At 45.8% G+C, this 18889-nt stretch overlaps 1 protein-coding gene across 6 annotated transcripts in view; it reads right to left on the bottom strand.

Annotated features, from left to right (window-relative positions):
- The window catches only part of SPECC1 (sperm antigen with calponin homology and coiled-coil domains 1), a 277492-nt gene that overhangs the window by 56021 nt on the left and 202582 nt on the right, over positions 1 to 18889 (bottom strand). For all 6 annotated transcript variants that reach the window (XM_075994027.1, XM_075994025.1, XM_075994026.1 and 3 more), the window contains 3 exons: positions 15280 to 15361; positions 11471 to 11627; positions 8033 to 8135 (listed from right to left, as the gene is read on the bottom strand). In XM_075994027.1, the coding sequence (XP_075850142.1) occupies positions 8033 to 8135; positions 11471 to 11627; positions 15280 to 15361 (342 nt within the window). The remainder of the gene's footprint in view (positions 1 to 8032; positions 8136 to 11470; positions 11628 to 15279; positions 15362 to 18889) is intronic.

Raw genomic sequence — 18889 nt, forward strand, 5'->3', positions numbered from 1 at the left:
CCTAAAAAGATGCAGTTTAAAAAGAAATAACTCACTCAATTGTCGCATGGCTGTGAAGTGGGATAGCAGAGCTGCGACCGGACCCCAACCTGGCAGCCCTTAAAGCCCATTCCTACCACTGTAGTTCCGGAAGAGCCACTCTCCTCATATGTTTTATTTTTCTATTTTAAATTTCTTCTCAGAAAGGACCTGGTTTAATTATTGACATTTTTATGGACTCTTCCCTCAGACTTTGCACCTGCAAATTATATGTCATAATATAACATTCTACACAAAGATGATATTTGGGTTATGGACCATAGTAAAGTGAATACTTATGAATCCCACCTCTCAAATACAAACTAGATTACCAATACTTTGCATCTACATGTTTTACCTCAATTATTTTTTACCTCAATTATTTTTTAATACATGTATATGATTTTTAAGGTTATACCTTGATAAGGTTTATAACTTAAATAGCAGTTCCTACCCCACCCTGACCTGCCCTTCCTGACATCTTTCTGCTCCCCTTACTTAAGCTCTTTGAACTGATTTTTAAAATAAATAACTTATTGAAATACAAGTCACGTACCATCATAAAGTCTACTCTTTTACAATGTACTATTCAGTGGTGTTTAGAATACTCACAAAGCTGTGCCTGCTACTATCTACTTGCAGAACATTTTCCATCAACCCCCAAAAGCAGCCCTGTGCCCATCAGCAGTCAGTCCCCCTCCCCTCTTCCCAGCCCCTGGCAGCCACTCATCTCCTTTCTGTCTCTGTGGATTTGTCTGTTCTGGGCATTCATAGAAATGGAACCAGACAATATGTGGCCTTTTGCGTCTGGCTTCCTCATGTAAAAAGGATGCAGTTTTAAGAATAACTTTTTTTCTGTTAAAAAATATTACATGTTCATTGTAGCAAATGTAAAAAATATATAAAAGCATGAATAAGCTTTAAACATCTACCCAGAGATAACTGCTGTTAACATCTGTGTAAATTTCTTTTACAAGATTGAATTCATACTATACAGACTGTCTTAGAATCTGCTTTTTGACTTAACGTAGTATGCACTTTTTTTTATTTCAGCATATTATGGGGGTATGAATGTTAAGGTTATATATTGCCCATGCCCTCCCTCCCACCTTGAGTCAGAGTTTCAAGCGAGTATGCACATTTTTTATGGTGTCTTTAAATAGATTTTCCCAAAGCATGATTTTTAAGAGCTTTATAATATTCTATTGTATACATATACCATAATTTATCTGATTCCCCTATTATTAAACATTTATATCATTTCTGGTTCTTTTTAAATAATTATAAATGAAACTATACTGAACTTGCTTGTAATTATATCTTTAGAGGTATCCATGAGTATTTCCTTGACATAAATACCTAGAAATATTAATACAATTTCTATGTTAAACAGCATAGTTGTTTTTAAGAGTCCCAATACACATTGCTAAATTTTCTTCCCCAAAGGTGGGGAAGAAATCATCTGCACTCCCACCCATGGTGTAGCAGGACCTCACTTTGACTACTTCATTGTTTTTAAAAAATCTTCCAATATGGTAAGCAAAGAAATGATATTTCTTTCCTTCATTTGTATTTCTCTGATGACCAGTGAGATTGAACACAATTTTAACATTTAGTTTTACAAAATTTTAAAATATTTTTAGCTATTTATACCATTGATAATGCCTGTAAGTGATTTTTAAAAACCACTTTAAGTCGGGCGCGGTGGCTCACGCCTGTAATCCTAGCACTCTGGGAGGCTGAGGCGGGCGGATTGCTCGAGGTCAGGAGTTCGAAACCAGCCTGAGCAAGAGCGAGACCCCGTCTCTACTATAAATAGAAAGAAATTAATTGGCCAACTAATATATATATAAAATTAGCCGGGCATGGTGGCGCATGCCTGTAATCCCAGCTACTCGGGAGGCTGAGGCAGGAGGATCGCTTGAGCCCAGGAGTTTGAGGTTGCTGTGAGCTAGGCTGACGCCACGGCACTCACTCTAGCCTGGGAAACAAAGCGAGACTCTGTCTCAAAAAAAAAAAAAAAAAAAAAAAAAAAAACAACCACTTTAACTTACATGGAGTTCACTACATTGAGCTCAAGGACCTACAGCCACAGGTCACTGTCAGAGCCTGTGCTGCAGAGAAGACACACAGAACTCTGAGTGGCAGGGCTGCCACTTTAGTTCCCTTGGAGACAGAGGGGAACGCATGGAACGCTTGCACTAAGGTGTCCCCGACTTTGGGAATAGCCACTTTCTAGCTGGAACATTGGTTTTTTGGGCAGGGAGGGTTGAACCTTCACTCAGAAGCCCTGAACCTCATTTCCACTGGAAATAATAAACCCATGATCCAAGTGCTCGACTCTCTAATCTCACCTTGACCTGCTCTGGACCCTGCCTGGCCACGGTCCCTGATACACCCCCTTCCTCTGCCCTGCAACAGGTAGGCTCCTTCCTGCCCAAGCCCTCTGCTCTAGCCAGTGCCTCTCTGCTCCCCTCTCCCCGCCCCACATGTCTGGCTGCTCCTCTCACTCTGGTCCTGGGGGTTACGCCACCTCCCTGGACAGGCCTTCCCCATACAGAGCACCCCAGTCACTCCTGCACCACCTTACTTCTATGCATGGCCCACAGGCCTGCTCTCCTTCCTCTTCTCTTTTCTTTCTTCCTTCTCTCTGTCCCATCCCCTTGACCCCACTGCCTTCCTGGGGGTCTAGAGCTGGTTGCTGAGCACAGCATCCAGCAAGTGTTCAGAATACATCTGTTGGGTGCACACATGTATGAATGGAATTAGTTTTGAGAGACCCCACCACCACCTTGGAATAAAGCTAGTTTGGTCCTTACACAATCAATACTCGCTGACTGGCTGTCTTGGGTCAGGGCTGGAAGCACCCTGTGACAGATGTTCTCCCCAGAAACTGCCCTGGAGCGAAACTCTTGGGAGCCCCTGCTAACTGCTGCCCTGAGCCAGGTGCGCCCATTCTGAAGTCCACAGCAGCACCCAGGTATTAAGTGCTGCTCTTCCACAGCCCTAACCGGGCTCCCACGAGCCCCCTGACTCTCCTCTGGCTTGTAAAGTAAACTTACAAGCCCCTCAAACCTTGATTCAGCCTTGGCTACAATAAAAAGATAAAATGTGAATCACAGTGACATGCGGTGGGATGCTTTGGGAAGAAACAATCTTGCTGACAGTTACTAAATGGTCTTTCCTAAATTACCTTCCTTAACAATAAGGGAGGGGTGGTTAGAGGACATTTACACCCCAGTGTCCACAAAAGCACTGCAAGTCAGGAAGGGCAAAGGTCTTATTTGAGTTTAAACCTCTGGAGCTTTTGTAAGTCATCATAAATGACAGTCATTCAGCTCAAAATTTCCTGAGGAGGAGTAGGTAGCTTCCTGAGTTGTTCAACTAGTCACCATTTTTTTGTTTAATCTCTTACAAACGGAACCTGTTTAACTATGAAGCATACCATGGCAACAAAGGTTGTAGAACAGGCTGTGGGAAACGCATTCATTCATCACTACACAGAGCATGTTGTAAGAAAATGAATATTCTCTTAGGTGGTAAATGAACTCAAGAGCCTTGAGATAATCCACTGCCATCTGTCCATCCATCCCTCCCTCCCTCCCTCCCTCCCTCCCTCCCTCCCTATATCTATCTATGTGGTGTACATTTCCCTTGTCAGAAACCTTCAGAATCTTTAGCCTCATAGAATGCCTGGAGTAAGAGGTGCCTCTAGTGATCCCAATCCAACTAGAGACCCTCATCGTTCCTGGTGTCTAAGGACTGACTGAGACAGGCTGGCATGAGAGCGCGGAGCTCTCACCAAGGCCGAGAGGATGCCACGGGGTGCTCTGCAATCTGCAGTCAGCAGCTATGAGTGTGGGCCCGGGGCCTGTGCTCCCTCTGCTTGTCTGGATGGGCTGAGGATGGTCAGTCTGCTCTGCCTTCTGCCTCCCCTTAGCTGAGGGGCCTGGCCTGCCACTCACTCTGGGGAATGTATGGAATTCAGCTCTAGATCTCTCCTAGGTCCTCTGCCACCTCCCGAGAGGCATGACAAGGCACAGCTACCCCACATCTCCATGGGTGGCCCCGTCTGGCTGTGTTCCCAGGGCCCAGCCGTGGCCTGGGCTCTGTGGCTGACACTGGCAATCTGGTCCAGGTCATTGGGCAATTTTCAAAGGGTGAAATCTGCCAAGGCTCTGAGTGAAAGCCAGTTGTTTCCCACAGCTTCTGCCCATCCGGCTGACACCTGAGCACCCGAAGCAGAGAACCCAGCAGAGCTCACAGGGACTTCAGGCTGCAGGACCACAAGCTATTTAATGGGCCTGGTTGAAGCTGATATCTTTGTAGTAACTGGCAGCAACAGAAAACTAACAGAGTGGAGTTGCTGGGATCAAGTGTAATAGAGAATTCCCTCGTTCCTTCCCTCGGCTCGAATTATAATCTTTCTTTATGCTAGATGATAAACGAGTGGTGGCCGCCTCCTCTCCAGGCCGTTAGCGTCTCCATCACTCATGTCCACTGTGTTTCCAGTTCCTTCATGGCATGCAGACTCTTGGCGACTAGAAACATGGAGCTGTCAAGAGTTCTCTTAGGCTTAGCTATGATTTTCGATCAGAGGTTCTCCATGCTGCCTGCACATCAGAATCGGCTGAGTAGCCGTCTTGGTCCATTTGTAGCTACAACAAAACACCAGATGGGAGGCTCATAAACAACAGAAAGCTGTCGTTTGCAGTTCCAGAGGCTCGGAGGCCCAGATTAAGGCAGATCTGATGTCTGGTGAGGGCCCACTTCCTGGTCCTCAGGCCATGCCTTCTCACTGTGCCCTCGAGTGGTGGAGGGACAAGGCAGCTCGTGGGGGCTTCTCAGGGCGCGAGTCCCCTCAGGGACCCTAATCACCTCCTAAAGGCCCCTGTTCCTGACACTGCCACACTGCTGATGTGGCTGCAACAGATGCATTTGTGTGAGGGGGGCACGGACATTCAGGCCATAGCAGTGGCTTTTTAAGAATGCTAATGCCGGGCCGTCCGCATGAGGTTCTGGTCCTTTAGAGCTAGGGGTAGGCCCAGACATGGGTACTTTTTAAAAAGCTCCCTGGGCAGTTCTAAAGTGCAGTCTGCACTCAGAACCAAGCCTGGTGGGCAGAGTTCTGAGATGGCCCGTGACCTCTGCCCCCTGGTGCCCTCCTATGACTGAGCTACGTTGTGAGGCAAAATGGATCTTACACGTGTGATCAGGCCTGTTAATGAGCTGACCATAAGGTAGGGAGACATTCTGGCAGGCCCAACCTTGTCACACAGGACTTCTGTCCGGCTGGGGGCAGAAGGGCTGCACCAACACAGAGCCGCCGGGTTGAAGCTGGGGTGCCATGCAGCCAGGGGCAGAGGTGTCTCGAGGCTGGGCTGAAATCAGGGTGTCCGCGGAGCGGCGCCCTCACTGGGAGGGCCTGGGAGGAGCCGCTTCCAGGCTTCTGCAGGGCGCTGACAAGTTCTTGCAGCTGTAAGATGGGGTCCCCTGTATTCTTGCTGGCTGTCAGCTCAGCTCATTCCAAGGACTCTGCCCATCACGCCCACCACCTCACCTTTCTGCCCCTTCGGAATTCTTATTGGTAATTACAATAGAGATGGAAGTTTCGATATCATAACACAAAACTAGGAGCTAAAAGTTGACAAGGAAGAGAGGCACAGGTGTTCCCAGGGCAGGAAGACAGCTAACAGGCATGAGGAGCACCAAGTCTGGGACTGAGAGTAACTTGCAGGCCTTGCTGGGAGTCTGACTTCTTCTGAAAGCAGTCCCAGGACACGTGGGTTGAGCAGAACGTCTGGGAGGGTCTCCTCCCATGAGGGCCATTTCAAGCCCAGCGAGGGCAAGCCACGCTCTTTCCTCGATTTCAATCCTGCGCCGCCTCAAGACACAGGAAACGCGACCCTGGGGCTCAGCAGGTGTGCGTGGCGCGAGTCCGACCTTGCAGAGCTGCCATCGCACCGGCCAGCTCCAGCCGACACAGTCAATGACCCTCCCAGCGCGGGACTCGGTGGGAAACAGGCCTTGATGGAGACACCAGGGCCCTTCAGGTGTGGGGAGCCGTCACTCAAGTGCACCTCCCCAGCCACTGTATGAAAATTGACCCAAACACTCAGCGCTCTCAAACACTCCTCTCCAGCTTCAACTTTCTCCACAGCACTGACCTCCTTCTAACAAGGCACATGCTTTACTTTTTCATTTTAATTAACGGTTGGTGCCCATGAGAAAGTAAGTTCCACGGGAGCAGATGTCTGCCTGCCTCATTCCCTGCGGAATCCCTGGCACCTAAAATACCTCCTGGCGCCGAGCTGGCGTGGGGAGGGCTGACACAGCCCAGCGTGCTGGCTGCGGCGACGTGAGAGCCACTTTAAGTCACACACAGGGCTGCTGGTTTTCAAAACGACGATGAACCATCTGAGCTTTCAGCTTCATTTTTGGCTTCCTATTTCTGAGACAACAAGTTATGAGGCGTCTTAGACAAACAGGTCTAAAGACAAAGAATGTTTTGTGATGAGTAAATAAAGCAAACACGTATGATTTATATTTCTGCAATGACATTTAACAATGAATGAAAAATACTCCTCAGGCAAAAAGAGTTTTGGCTTTCATCAAACATAAAATGTTTTGAAAAGTAATCTAAGATTTTCACGGAAACAAAAAAGTCATATAACTGGAAATATTATTCTCATGATTATGACTGGAAACATCTTACCATCTACTCTTTTTCCTTGCAATCTAATTATAACAATGTTATGTAATAAAGGGCTAATTCCTTCTGAAGATGTCTTTTTATATGCAATCTGGCAGCTCCCTCGGCCCACTCCTGCCAGTGAGGCATGACAGTCCTGGCAGAGGCCACAAGTGGCTCAGCCTTCTTCCAGGATTCTTTTTTTTTTTTTTTTGAGGCCGAGTCTCGCTCTGTTGCCTTGGCTAGAGTGCTATGGTGTCAGCCCAGCTCACAGCAACCTCAAACTCCTGGACTCAAGGGATCCTCCTGCCTCAGCCTCCCGAGTAGCTGGGACTTGAGGTGTGCACCACCATGACCAGCTAATTTTTCTATTTTTTATAGAGGTGAGGTCTCAGTGTTGCCCAGGCTAGTCTTGAACATGTGGCCTCAAGTGATCCTCCAGCCTTAGCCTCTCAAAGTGCTGGGATTACAGGCATGACCCACCGCACCTGGCCAAGGATCCATTCGTGACTGACTACTCTTTTTAGCTGTTTTCTTCAGTCATCCGTAATCATTCTTATTTCCTTTATGCTAAAACCTCCTGCGGTCAGCAGCTCTGACTTTGTGTCCTTTCCCATCTCCTCAGCAGCAGGGCTGGCACACTGAGGGACGCCGTGACTGAGGTACCTTCCTTCGTGGGATGGCCCCACCCTCAGAACAGGGCTGAGGCAGAGCGGCCGGAGTAGCAACAAGAACAAATGGGGTCACAAGCACATCTGCACTTTGGGAGCCTCTAGTATTTGTCATTAAGATGACCAGGTTTTTCTTCTTCTTTCTCAACACAAAATTAAAGGAAGGTAGTGTCAAAGACACAAAGATGCCAGATACCTGTATTCTTGGGCAGATTCTGATTTTAAGACATCTGAGGACAATATGACAAAGAGAATCCCAACCTTGCTAATTAACTACCTGGACCGGGGCTTGGCTGAGGCCCGGTTTTCCTGGCTGGTTTTTTTCTTCTCTGTCCTTGCAACTCCCAAAAGCTTGAGGCTGAGAAGAAGAGAGTTATGGTGCCAGAATCTTCTGAAGTTTGCACAAAGTATTATAAGAATGCAGTAAGAGCTAGTGATTTTAAAGACTGGCCTTCAGCTGCACTTGCCTCCCGCCTGGGTGCTTTTGCACAGCGCACGGATATCAAACATTCCCTGGCAGCCCTGCCTAGGAGAACAGACAGGTGACAACTACACATATGTGGGTACACCGAAGACACACGAGTGGAACACATGCTGGCACGGGACTGCTGTTGCCCAGAGCTGACTGGAAGCTGGATGACACTGCCCTTACCGCGTAGCCTTCTGTCTTCTTCTGGCACCACCTCAGCAGAGCATTGCGCTTGGAGCCGCCGTATTCGCGGGCCAAGGCTGCCAGAGGGTCTCTCCTTTCCACACTGGTTAGAAAGAAGAGAAAAAGTAAGGAGAAGTTGGTAATTTTTAGAGCCCTCAAATATACAAGAAATAAATTACTAGATTAGAAAAGCAGAAGTCTAGTTTCTTCATCAAGACTCTAAACCAGGCGCCCTCAAACTACAGCCCGCGGGCCATATGCAGGTGTTTTTGCCCATTTGTTTTTTTACTTCAAAATAAGACATGTGCAGTGTGCATAGGAATTTGTTCATAGTTTTATTTAAACTACAGCCCGGCCCTCCAATAGTCTGAGGGACAGTGAACTGGCCCCATTTAAAAAATTTGAGGACCCCTGCTCTAAAGAAACCACCAAATTAGTCACATTAATAATACATTTTTATGATGTCTCGCCGAATGAAAGAAAAATTAAACTCTGCTTCCTGAGTAAGTCTGGGGAGAGTTTTGTTTTAAAATCCATCTGTTGCTCTTTCATCTAGCCTTTTATTTGTTTACTTAGTACAATGTCAGTTGAATTAAAGATACTTGTAACAAGACACTCTGCACGTTGAAAGCTACACCTCTGCCCAAATAACATATAGAAGGTGGAGTGGGGCTGGGTGCAGCAGCGCGCCTGCAGTCCCAGCTACTCGGGAGGCTGAGGCAGGAGGGTCACTCGAGCCCAGGAGCTCAAGGTTGCTGTGAGCTAGGATCGTGCCACTGCACTCTACCCTGGGCAAAAGAGTGAGACCCCCCCCCGTCTCTTAAAAAAACAAACACCTCCCTCCCCAAAAAACATGAAAACACACAGTATGTTTCCATGTTTACAAAATTTAAAACATGCAATTTAAATAACATATTGTTTGGGGATGTCAACATATGTGGAAAAGAACTAAGAATAACAATAAAAGACAGATATTAAATTCGGAGTGGTGGTTACCTTGCAGTGGGGGGCCAGACAATGCAAGTCCATAGGGGTTGATAGAAAATTTCAAAAGTAACAATTTTCTGTTCATTACACTGGGAGGTGGGTTATCTGGGTGGATCTCCATGTGTGTTATTCTTTATACCTAACACATATTCTTTTTTATCCATTTAGTATTTAATAAAAATATTTTAAAATTATTTTAAAAGGAGTAATAGCATGACTTTAGACCTCAGCGATACAAACTAAGGTAGAAAAATTTAAAAAACAGTTCATACTTGAATTTTTTTTTTTTTTTTGTATAATTTGATGACTGCTTTTCTATGCCTCTGGCAGATTTATAAAGTCAAGTCCATGAGCTTTTTTGGTCAGAGGTGCTGTTAACTACAAAGTCATGGTAACTTTGCCTGCATTTACCATGCCTGGTCTCATGTCATCCCTTAGAACTGAACTTCTACCCTTGACAAATTATAGAAGACTGAAATGAAAGTTTGGAAAAGAATTTCTGTATAAATGGATGGCTAAAAAAAGCTAACCGAATATGCCTGCCAAAAAATTTAATAATAATAGAATGAGAACTTCTAAAGTAAGTTCTATCCTGCCAATGGTTTGCCTCCATGACATGAATGTAAAATTGAAATAAGAAATTTTACTAATTTAATCTTTCACAATGAAAGGTAAAATATCAATAGCATATTAATATATACAGAGCCTTTCTGTGTGCATTCCTGGCATAAAGAAAAGGACAATTTCAGAATAACACTAATTCTGGTCCTTACAGCCTCTTTTGTTTATTTAAATCTCTTGCATACAAACAGGTTAATATGTAGTATCTGGGGCTTTAAAGTAAACCTCTGAAACATATGACTTCATCTATTTGGGTTCAAATATAGGCTACACCCAAAGATACAAGATCTGAACTTATTCAGACTTTCATAAATCCTTTTATAATACCCACATTGGTAATTATAATATTTATTAAAACCTATTACTCATAAAGTAACCAGTTTTGTATACTGATTCATCTACCCATTCACAAGTATTTGCTGAGTGAAATGTTATGTGTGTTTCACAACATAAGGGGCTGGGAAAGGTGCCAAAATGTAAGTCAAAAACATTTACTATCCACTGAATTTTAGCCTAAATGGGGACAGAGACATATACCGTGCACTTGTTACCCACACGGCAAAGTAGTACAGTAATTAAACACCCAGAGGAACGTCATACACCAAAGTTAGAGGAGGGAGATGCCAATGCTGCCAGGGTGGCTGCTGCTCAACTTCATGGAAGGTCCGACCTTGAAGGAGAAGCAGTGTTTAGGACTGTGGAGGGACAAAAGGAAGGCAAGGCAGGCTAGAACTTTATAAACAAAGACTTGCAGTCAGAAATGCTCATGTGATACTGCAAAGGCAGCAGCAAAACAGGCTCAGGTGGAGAGGGCAGGGACATTCTGGCAGGTGACTGGGGGTGGAGGGGTGGCACTAAGTCATGGAACATCTAGAAGACCAGGATGAGGAATGTGGATGACAGAGAGTCATGGGAGGTTTCTGCAAAGTCTGTGACAGGATGCGCCCACTGCTTCAGAAGACTAACCAACATGAGGAAGCAGGGAAGACTCAGAAGAGAGAGGAAGCAGCTAAAAGGGGCTTGCTGTGGCTTGGGTGACAGGGGCACTAAAAAGGGAGGAGGTGGCAGAGTGTAGGAGCACAGATAGGCTCCTGGCGACCACCCCATCAGCCTGCTGTCTTCTCCTTCCCCCACCCTTTCCTTCACATCCCTGAGAAAGTCCTCCTTAAATACTGATTTCAAAATGCCTCTCTGCCTTATATGCCAGTTTTCTGATTAATTCTCCTTTAAGTACAGGTCTGATCTCACTATACCACTGCTCAAAACCAAAAATAAAATCCCACAAACTTAGTGGTTCCCCAGGACTTTACCAAAATAAGTACACATCTCTTCTCTTAGCAATAAAGACTATTTGCAATAAGGCCCCAACCTGCCTTTCCAGCTGTAATATCCTAGACATCTACCCATCTACCCAGCAAATACTGAGGGAGACCTACCGTACGCATGGCAGGACCCTGCCCTCATGAAGCCCACAGCCTGGTCCAGACACACAAAAATGCCCGCTGCTCCCTGAACACCGTCCATGGCTTGCTCACAGTGGTGCCCTTACACCCCCGGAAGAACTGCCACTTCTCTCTAGACCTCTTGATCAACTAAAAACCCCCAGGGCTTTGCTCATACAGCATGTTTTCCGTAGCCCTTCATTTCATTTTGCACACCGCCACTGTCCAGCATCCTCCTTTTGACCCATTCAGGGCAGGTGCTGCGTCTTAATCATGTTCATTCAGGAAGTATTTGTAGAAGTAAATCGACCATGGGGGATAAAACAGAAGGAATAAAAGGTTATCAGTCCAATGTTTCTCTGATCTTTTACTGTTGAAAACATGATACCTGAGTTTGCTCTGTGGCTTCAGGCCCCTGGCGGAGGAGCTCAGCAGTCCTGAGTTCCTGAAGCCCAGAGAGGGGGGTCTGCTCAGGGACTCGAGTGAGGGGCTCTTTTGGAGGTAAGGGTCTGGCTTCAGGTCCTCAGCCCTTCCTTGTAGAAGATCTGTGTGAACGACAACACAATCACCTAATCCTGAAGAAGAGCAACTTGGCCGTCATACTTAACTCTCAAGTACAACACAATTCTCATTCCATTCTCCAGCGCAAATGTACCTATCTTACACACACACACACACACACACTTCCTAAAGTAGTAACAATACAAACAGAGATGCAGTGTTTTCTAGAGAAGATTCTCTAGGCACCCCCAACTACGCCACTTACAGGACCTCGTGTCAAATCGGCCCCTTTTTAAAAACGTAGGATGAATTTCAAGACAGCGTCACTGAGCACCACGCCTAGCATGGGCCCCTCTGAAGCCTTATGCAAGGGCTCACAATGCCAGCCCTGCCCCCAGGTAGTGCGTTTTGTTTTAATCGATGGACATCTGAAAGAGCTGGCAGGAAAATGCCTGGTGTGAGTGACAGGTCACAGGCAGCAGTGAACGAAAGGCTGGGAACCAAGAACACCTATTTCACAACCACAGGGCCCGGCTCACTACAAAACAAGTAGGAATAATCCTGCTATTTTCTTTCTTCCTTTCTGCTGTAATATCAGTCTGAGTCCAAACAGGTAACAAAATGGGCTGAATCCTCTAGATGATGTTTCTTTCTTTCCTTTCGGTTTTGAGAGGTAGTCTCACTCTGCTGCCCAGGCTGGATGTGGATTTGGCCTCCCGGGCTCCAGGGATCCTCCTGCCTCAGCTTCTCGAGCAGCACTGTGCCTGGCCAGGTGATGTTTCTTTAATGGCCATAAAAGTGTAGAACAAGAGAAAATTTTCAAGGTTGTCTAGTTTAGATCTATAGAGGAGACTGGAGCTGGGAGAACTAAGTGTCTCGTTCAAAGCTGTACAACAGAAAGGGGCCGGCCACGCCCACAGCTGCCTCCTAGGACCCACAAAGAGTCAGGGAAGAAAACAGCACTCTGCAGGGACAGCCACCAATTATGGGTGGTCAGGTGGGGAGTGAGGCTGGTCTGCGCTGAATAACAGAGAAAACGGTGTTTACAGCACTAGAGAACAACAAACAGCACACTCATCCCGATTCTGCAGCTTCTGATGACCTCAATGTTGACAAGCAACTGCTGGAAGGTGCTGGAAGCAAGTGGTTTTCACCCGCAATCTTCTTTTTTTTATTATAGTAAACAGAATCATTCCAGCAGAAGGGTGTAGGGGGAGGGTTGTCAATGAGGCGTCACTTCAGAGCAATGGCTGCTGTGGTCTCGGCTTCAGAATTTATCTTGTCAATTAAAAGAATGGTCTTTTTACACAGTAGCTGGTGGAACAGGGAGAAGATGACACAAATATTATGATCAAAAGCTCACCTAGTCCACTTAACAATGGTTAAGATGGCAAATTTTATGTTAGGTGTCTTTTGCCACAATTTAAACTGAAACGGCTCACCTAGCACCACGCACATACCTAAGTCACTCCCTGCGTCACATGGCGCAGCAAGCACGGAGATGCGGAGCAGGCAGTTTCCATGCGCTGTTTTGGCCGCCCTGTTTCTGGGTCTCCAGCTCCACCTAACCCCTTCTCTGCTTTTTTCTCCTAACTTTGGACTACCCACTGGTCTTAGTCTTCATTCCCTTCTCCTGGGAGCCGTTATTAGGACCAGAAATCCTAGTGATACATAGACTCTTACCACTTCTTCATGAAGCTGCTCATCAGAGCACTCACTGGCCCAGCACCAAAAGGCCACATGGCAGAAGGAGCCGGACATCCTGGTCCCGGCCACTCAGCCTCTGTGAGGCTTGCAATCTCTCACATGTAAAATTCGAGGAATGGGCCGAGATCATCTCTAAATTTCTCAATGTCAATGTTTATCGAAGTCTAAAATGCTTATTTAATGCCATGAAAATGCAAACAAGATTCACAAGGAAAGCTTGCCTCACAGAAACAACGATTTTTTTTTTTTCTTTTTTTTTGAGACAGAGTCTCACTTTGTTGCCCAGGCTAGAGTGAGTGCCGTGGCGTCAGCCTAGCTCACAGCAACCTCAATCTCCTGGGCTCAAGCGATCCTTCTGCCTCAGCCTCCCAAGTAGCTGGGACTACAGGCATGTGCCACCATGCCCGGCTAATTTTTTCTATATATATTAGTTGGCCAATTAGTTTCTTTCTATTTATAGTAGAGAGGGGGTCTCGCTCTTGCTCAGGCTGGTTTCGAACTCCTGACCTCGAGCAATCCGCCCGCCTCGGCCTCCCAGAGAGCTAGGATTACAGGCGTGAGCCACCGCGCCCGGCCCAGAAACAACGATTTTAAGGGCAAGCCTAACTGTGTTCCACCATCATCTGAAAGAAGCCCAGTGCACCTGGATTGTCTTTTTATCCAGAAAACAATGTAGAATTTTTTTTTTCTTTTGGAGATAGGGTCAGAAGTTTTGTTTTATACTTAGAACAAAAGGATTTCTGTCTATGTGATCTAGATTTGGGCTTTCTCTCCCTCCTGTGGGCACAGTACGTAGTTCACTCAATGTTGCTTCTGCCGTTTTGTCCCTACGGTGACCACACAGACACGCGCGTCGTCCCCACAGCCTGTACACTGGGTGACGTCAGTGTCCTGCTAGGCTGGAAGTGCCACTGTCCCCGCCGTTCCGCAGAGAGGAGTGGGCGGACGGCAGCAGCAAGCCCTTCTCTAGTGCTCGCCACACCCGGCCGCATGCTAAGTGCTTTAAGCGTGTTGGCTGAATCCTTGAAATGTCCCTATGAGGCAGGTAGGATTGTTCCTGTTTTAGAGATGAGGAAACCAAAGCCCAGAGAGGTGGAGGAACGTGAGTGGCAGTGCCAAGGCTCAAGCCAAGAAGACCTGCTCCTGTGCCCCCCTCTTTATTGTCAGCCGTCAGCGTGGATAGTGCAGCGCAAAACCAAACAGGATGAGTGAGGACTGCTGATTACGACCACCACTTTATGAGCAGGGTTTGAATTTTTAAAAAAATATTGTATGGACAGGGAGTGGTGGCTCACACCTGTAATCCTAGCACTTTGGGAGGCCAAGGCAGGAGGATCACTTGAGCCCAGGAGTTCGAGACCAGCCTGAGCAACACAGGGAGATCCTGTCTCTACAAAAAATTTAAAGATTAGCCAGGCATGGTGGCGCATGTCTGTAGTCCCAGCTACTCGGGAGGCTGAAGGCAGGAGGATAGTTTGAGCCCAGGAGTTTGAGGTTACAGTGAGCTGTGATCACCTCAATGCACTTTAGCCTGAGCGACACAGCAAGACTGTCTCAAGAAAAGAAAAAACATGGTATAAAATGAGAGGAGAATTATAGTCAAAGAAAAAGGTATCTTAATAGAGGCCTATTTTAAGAACTGTGGAAGCAGTGGACAAATTCAAAATCAGATAAGGTATTTTCCCCCTGAAATAGTAATTTTTTAAAGATTAGAAAATATTCTCTTGAGATTCAATTTTGCAAACAGCGAAGTCTGGCCCTTCGCTAGCACAGCAGGCCAGCAGGCGCGGCTGGTAGGAGGCGCTCTTCCCTCTCGCTGGGGCGCTGCTGAAGCATGCATTTAGGGGTTGACATCTCTTGGAATAAATGTCACCGATTATCTTTCTAAGCTCAGTTTCATGCAAAGAAACGGAAAGCTAACTATACACACACACACACACACACACACACAAATTAAGTCACAAGCATTTCCTGTTCAAGGCGGTTTACCTGAGAGGGCAAGGTCAGGCAGATCCAAGCGCGGAGTCACTCCTTTGCTGGCCAGCCGTGCACTGCTGTAAGTCGAATGTCTCTACAAAGAGCAAGGGCACGCCGGCACGGTGAGCTCGTGGTGTCGTGAGTGGCACAGACACAGGTGCGCACGCATGCGTGTGCACACACAGCAGCTGTGAAGCTCAGCAGAATCACCAGCGGGGCTCTTAAATTATTTATTTGAATAGGTGATAAAAAGGGCAAGTAGTAAAAAGAAAGTCTCTTTTTCCTCCCCAGTTCTTCTCCCCAAGGGTGACCATTATTAATCAGCTTTGTGGATCTCCTTCCTGGAATAGTCTACGTATGCTCGAGGATGTGTTTAGAAATACTGTTTTTAAATGGCCAACAGGTATATGAGAAGACGTTCAACATCATGAATCAACAGGAGAATCCAAGCCCAAACCACAATGCGACACCACCTCACACCTGGCCATCACCAAAAACAGAAAACAACAAAGACTGATGAGGAGTGGAGAAACTGAAACCCTTGTGCACTGCTGGTGGGAGCGTACAATGGTGTAGCCATTATGGAAAACAGTACGGAAGTTCCTCAAAAACTCAAAAATAGAACTACCATATGATCCAGCAATCCCACTTCTAGGTGTTTATCCAAAAAAACTGAAAACAGGATCTCAAAGAGATATTTGCACTCTCATATTCATTGCAGCATTATTCACAAAAACCAAGAGGTGGAAACAACCTAAATGTCCATCAGCAGATGAACGGATAAAGAAAAATGTGGTCTATCCATATAGTGGAATATTATTTAGGCTTCAAGAGGAAGGAAATCCTGGCATATGTTGTAACATGAATGAGCCTTGAAGACATTATGCTGAGTCAAACAGGCCAGTCACAAAAGGACAGATGCTGCGTGGCTGTCCTTACATGAGGGTCTCAAGCAGTTAAACTCGTGGGGGCAGAAAGTAGAGTGGCGGCTGCCGGAAGATGGGGGCAGGGGAGCTGCTCAGTGCGGAGTTTCGGCTGTGCAAGATCTGCTGTGCCGTGTTGTGCTCATAGCTACCGCCACTGTGTTGTACACTTAAAGACTTGTTAAGAGGGTAGATTTCATGTTACGTGTTTTACCACACTAAGAAAAAGCATTTCACCTAGCTCTCTGGGAGGCCGAGGCGGGCGGATTGCTCGAGGTCAGGAGTTCGAAACCAGCCTGAGCAAGAGCGAGACCCCATCTCTACTATAAAATAGAAGGATATTAATTGGCCAACTAATATATATACAAAAAAATTAGCCGGGCATGGTGGCGCATGCCTGTAGTCCCAGCTACTTGGGAGGCTGAGGCAGGAGGATTGCTTGAGCCAGGAGTTTGAGGTTGCTGTGAGCTAGGCTGACGCCACGGCACTCACTCTAGCCTAGGCAACAAAGCGAGACTCTGTCTCAAAAAAAAAAAAAAAAAAGAAAAAAAAGAAAAAGCATTTCAGAATGCAAGTATGTATGATATTAAAAGACAAATTTTTAAAAAAATCCTGTTTTTATAAAAACACAAAAGTTCACATTATTTTGCATACTATTTTGCTTTTTTCACTTAATGTATCTTGGAGATCACTGCAGTACCCACTATGTGACAGCTTCACACGAGAACTCCATATAAGGCCACACGGCACAGAGGCAAGCACATGGCTTTGGAGCCAGACTGCCGCCTCCCAGCTGCGTGACTCTGGGCTGCTTAACTCTCTGTGCTTTCTGTTCTTTATCTGTTAGGTATAAAATGTCAGTGATACCAATAGCACCTTCCCCCGAGGGTTATAGGGAGGATTGAATGAGTTAAAGCCATTTAGAACAGTCAAAATAGAGTCTGGCCTCTATTAATACTGGGATTGGCGTTGATGTGATATTAGTATTAGGAACAATGCTGTTTGGCCCATGAAAGAGAAGGGCCATTTGGGACTTTCTGGAGCATTCTTTCCTTTAGAGGCCCTACTCCATATCATATTAAGCATGATACAATGTCCTCATGTCCCCACATAAATACAATTATTGTGACATACAATTTTCAAAAGTATTTTTCCATCTTGGTTTTCAAGTTATTTAACTGAATAAAAGTAACAACATAGGGCGTCCTTGTCCCATTCATAGTCTTGTGTGAAAGTGTTCAGTATTCTACCATTAAGCATGATGTCTGTAGATACACAGTAGAGACTCTTCATCAGATTAGGGAATTTCCATTTTATTCCTAGTTTTCTAAGAATTTTCATCAAGAAAAGGTATTTAGGCCAGTGTGGTGGCTCATGCCTGTAATCCTAGGACTCTGGGAGGCTGAAGCAGGCAGATCGTTTGAGCTCAGGAGTTCGAGATCAGCCTGAGTAAGAGCGAGACTCCGTTTCTATTAAAAAAATAGAAAGAAATTAGCTGGACAACTAAAAATATATAGAAAAAATGAGCCGGGTATGGTGGTGTATGCTGTAGTCCCAGCTACTCAGGAGGCTGAGGCAGGAGGATCTCTTGAGCTCAGAAGTTTGAGGTTGCTGTGAGCTAGGCTGACGCCACGGCACTCACTCTAGCCTGGGCAACAAAGCGAGACTCTGTCAGGGGAGGGGAGGGGAGGGGAAGGGAGGGGAGGGGAGGGGAAGGGAGGGGAGGGGAGGGGAGGGGAGGGGAGGGGAGGGGAAAGGAGAGGAGAGAAAAGAAGAGAAAAGAAGAGAAAAGAAGAGAAAAGAAGAGAAAAGAAGAGAAAAGAAGAGAAAAGAAAAGAAAAGAAAAGAAAAGAAAAGAAAAGAAAAGAAAAGAAAAGAAAAGAAAAGAAAAAAGAAAAGGACTACAGGATCTTCAGTGATGTTCCCTTTTTAAAATTCACAATAAAGGTAATTTCTGGCTTTTCTTTTCTTTGTAGCAGTCTTGCCAAAGGTTCATCAACTTTAATAGTCTTTAAAAGAACAAACTTCACACAAATCTCTTTTAATAGTCTCTTCACTATAAGTATGCTAGTTAAAAAATCTTTTTTTATTTGACCGAAAGCATCTTTCTTTTGTGTTCACCTTCGAAGGCTATCTCCCCACGAGCGCCATTCTGGCCACAGCTGGTCCTCCCCGCTGTGCAGGCGCGGCGCTGCCGCCTGGCCAGCGCTGGGGTGGGGACGGCCACTGGCCGCTTTGCTCTTGCTCCTTGTCGCCAAGGTGTCTTTTTCCTTTGGGTGCTTTTAGAATACTTTCTCATTCATTTCCAGCAGTTTTAACCTAACACGTCTAGGTATGATTTTCTCTGTACTTATCTTGCTTGGGGTTCATACTGTTTCTTGAATCTGGGGCTGGACACCTTTTATCAGTTTAGGAAATTCTTGGACATTATCTCTTCCAAATTGCTTCTGCCCTGTCTTTCCCACCCCCACTTTGGGGGTCTCCAATTACACACTAGATCTTTTCACGCCATCCCATGTGTCTCTTATATCCTTTTCTCCATTCCGTGTCCTTCTTTTCCTCTGTGTTTTGGTTTAGGTATTTCTACTCTAAGAGAGGCTTAAAGAACTGAAGACAGGTCAGTAGAAATATCTACAGTCTTTGTTGAGTCTTTAATTCAGGTACTTTAAGTTACAGAATTTCTTATGGATTCTTTTTTT

Source organism: Microcebus murinus, chromosome 18 (genome assembly GCF_040939455.1).
Source record: "Microcebus murinus isolate Inina chromosome 18, M.murinus_Inina_mat1.0, whole genome shotgun sequence".
Lineage (NCBI taxonomy): Eukaryota > Metazoa > Chordata > Mammalia > Primates > Cheirogaleidae > Microcebus > Microcebus murinus.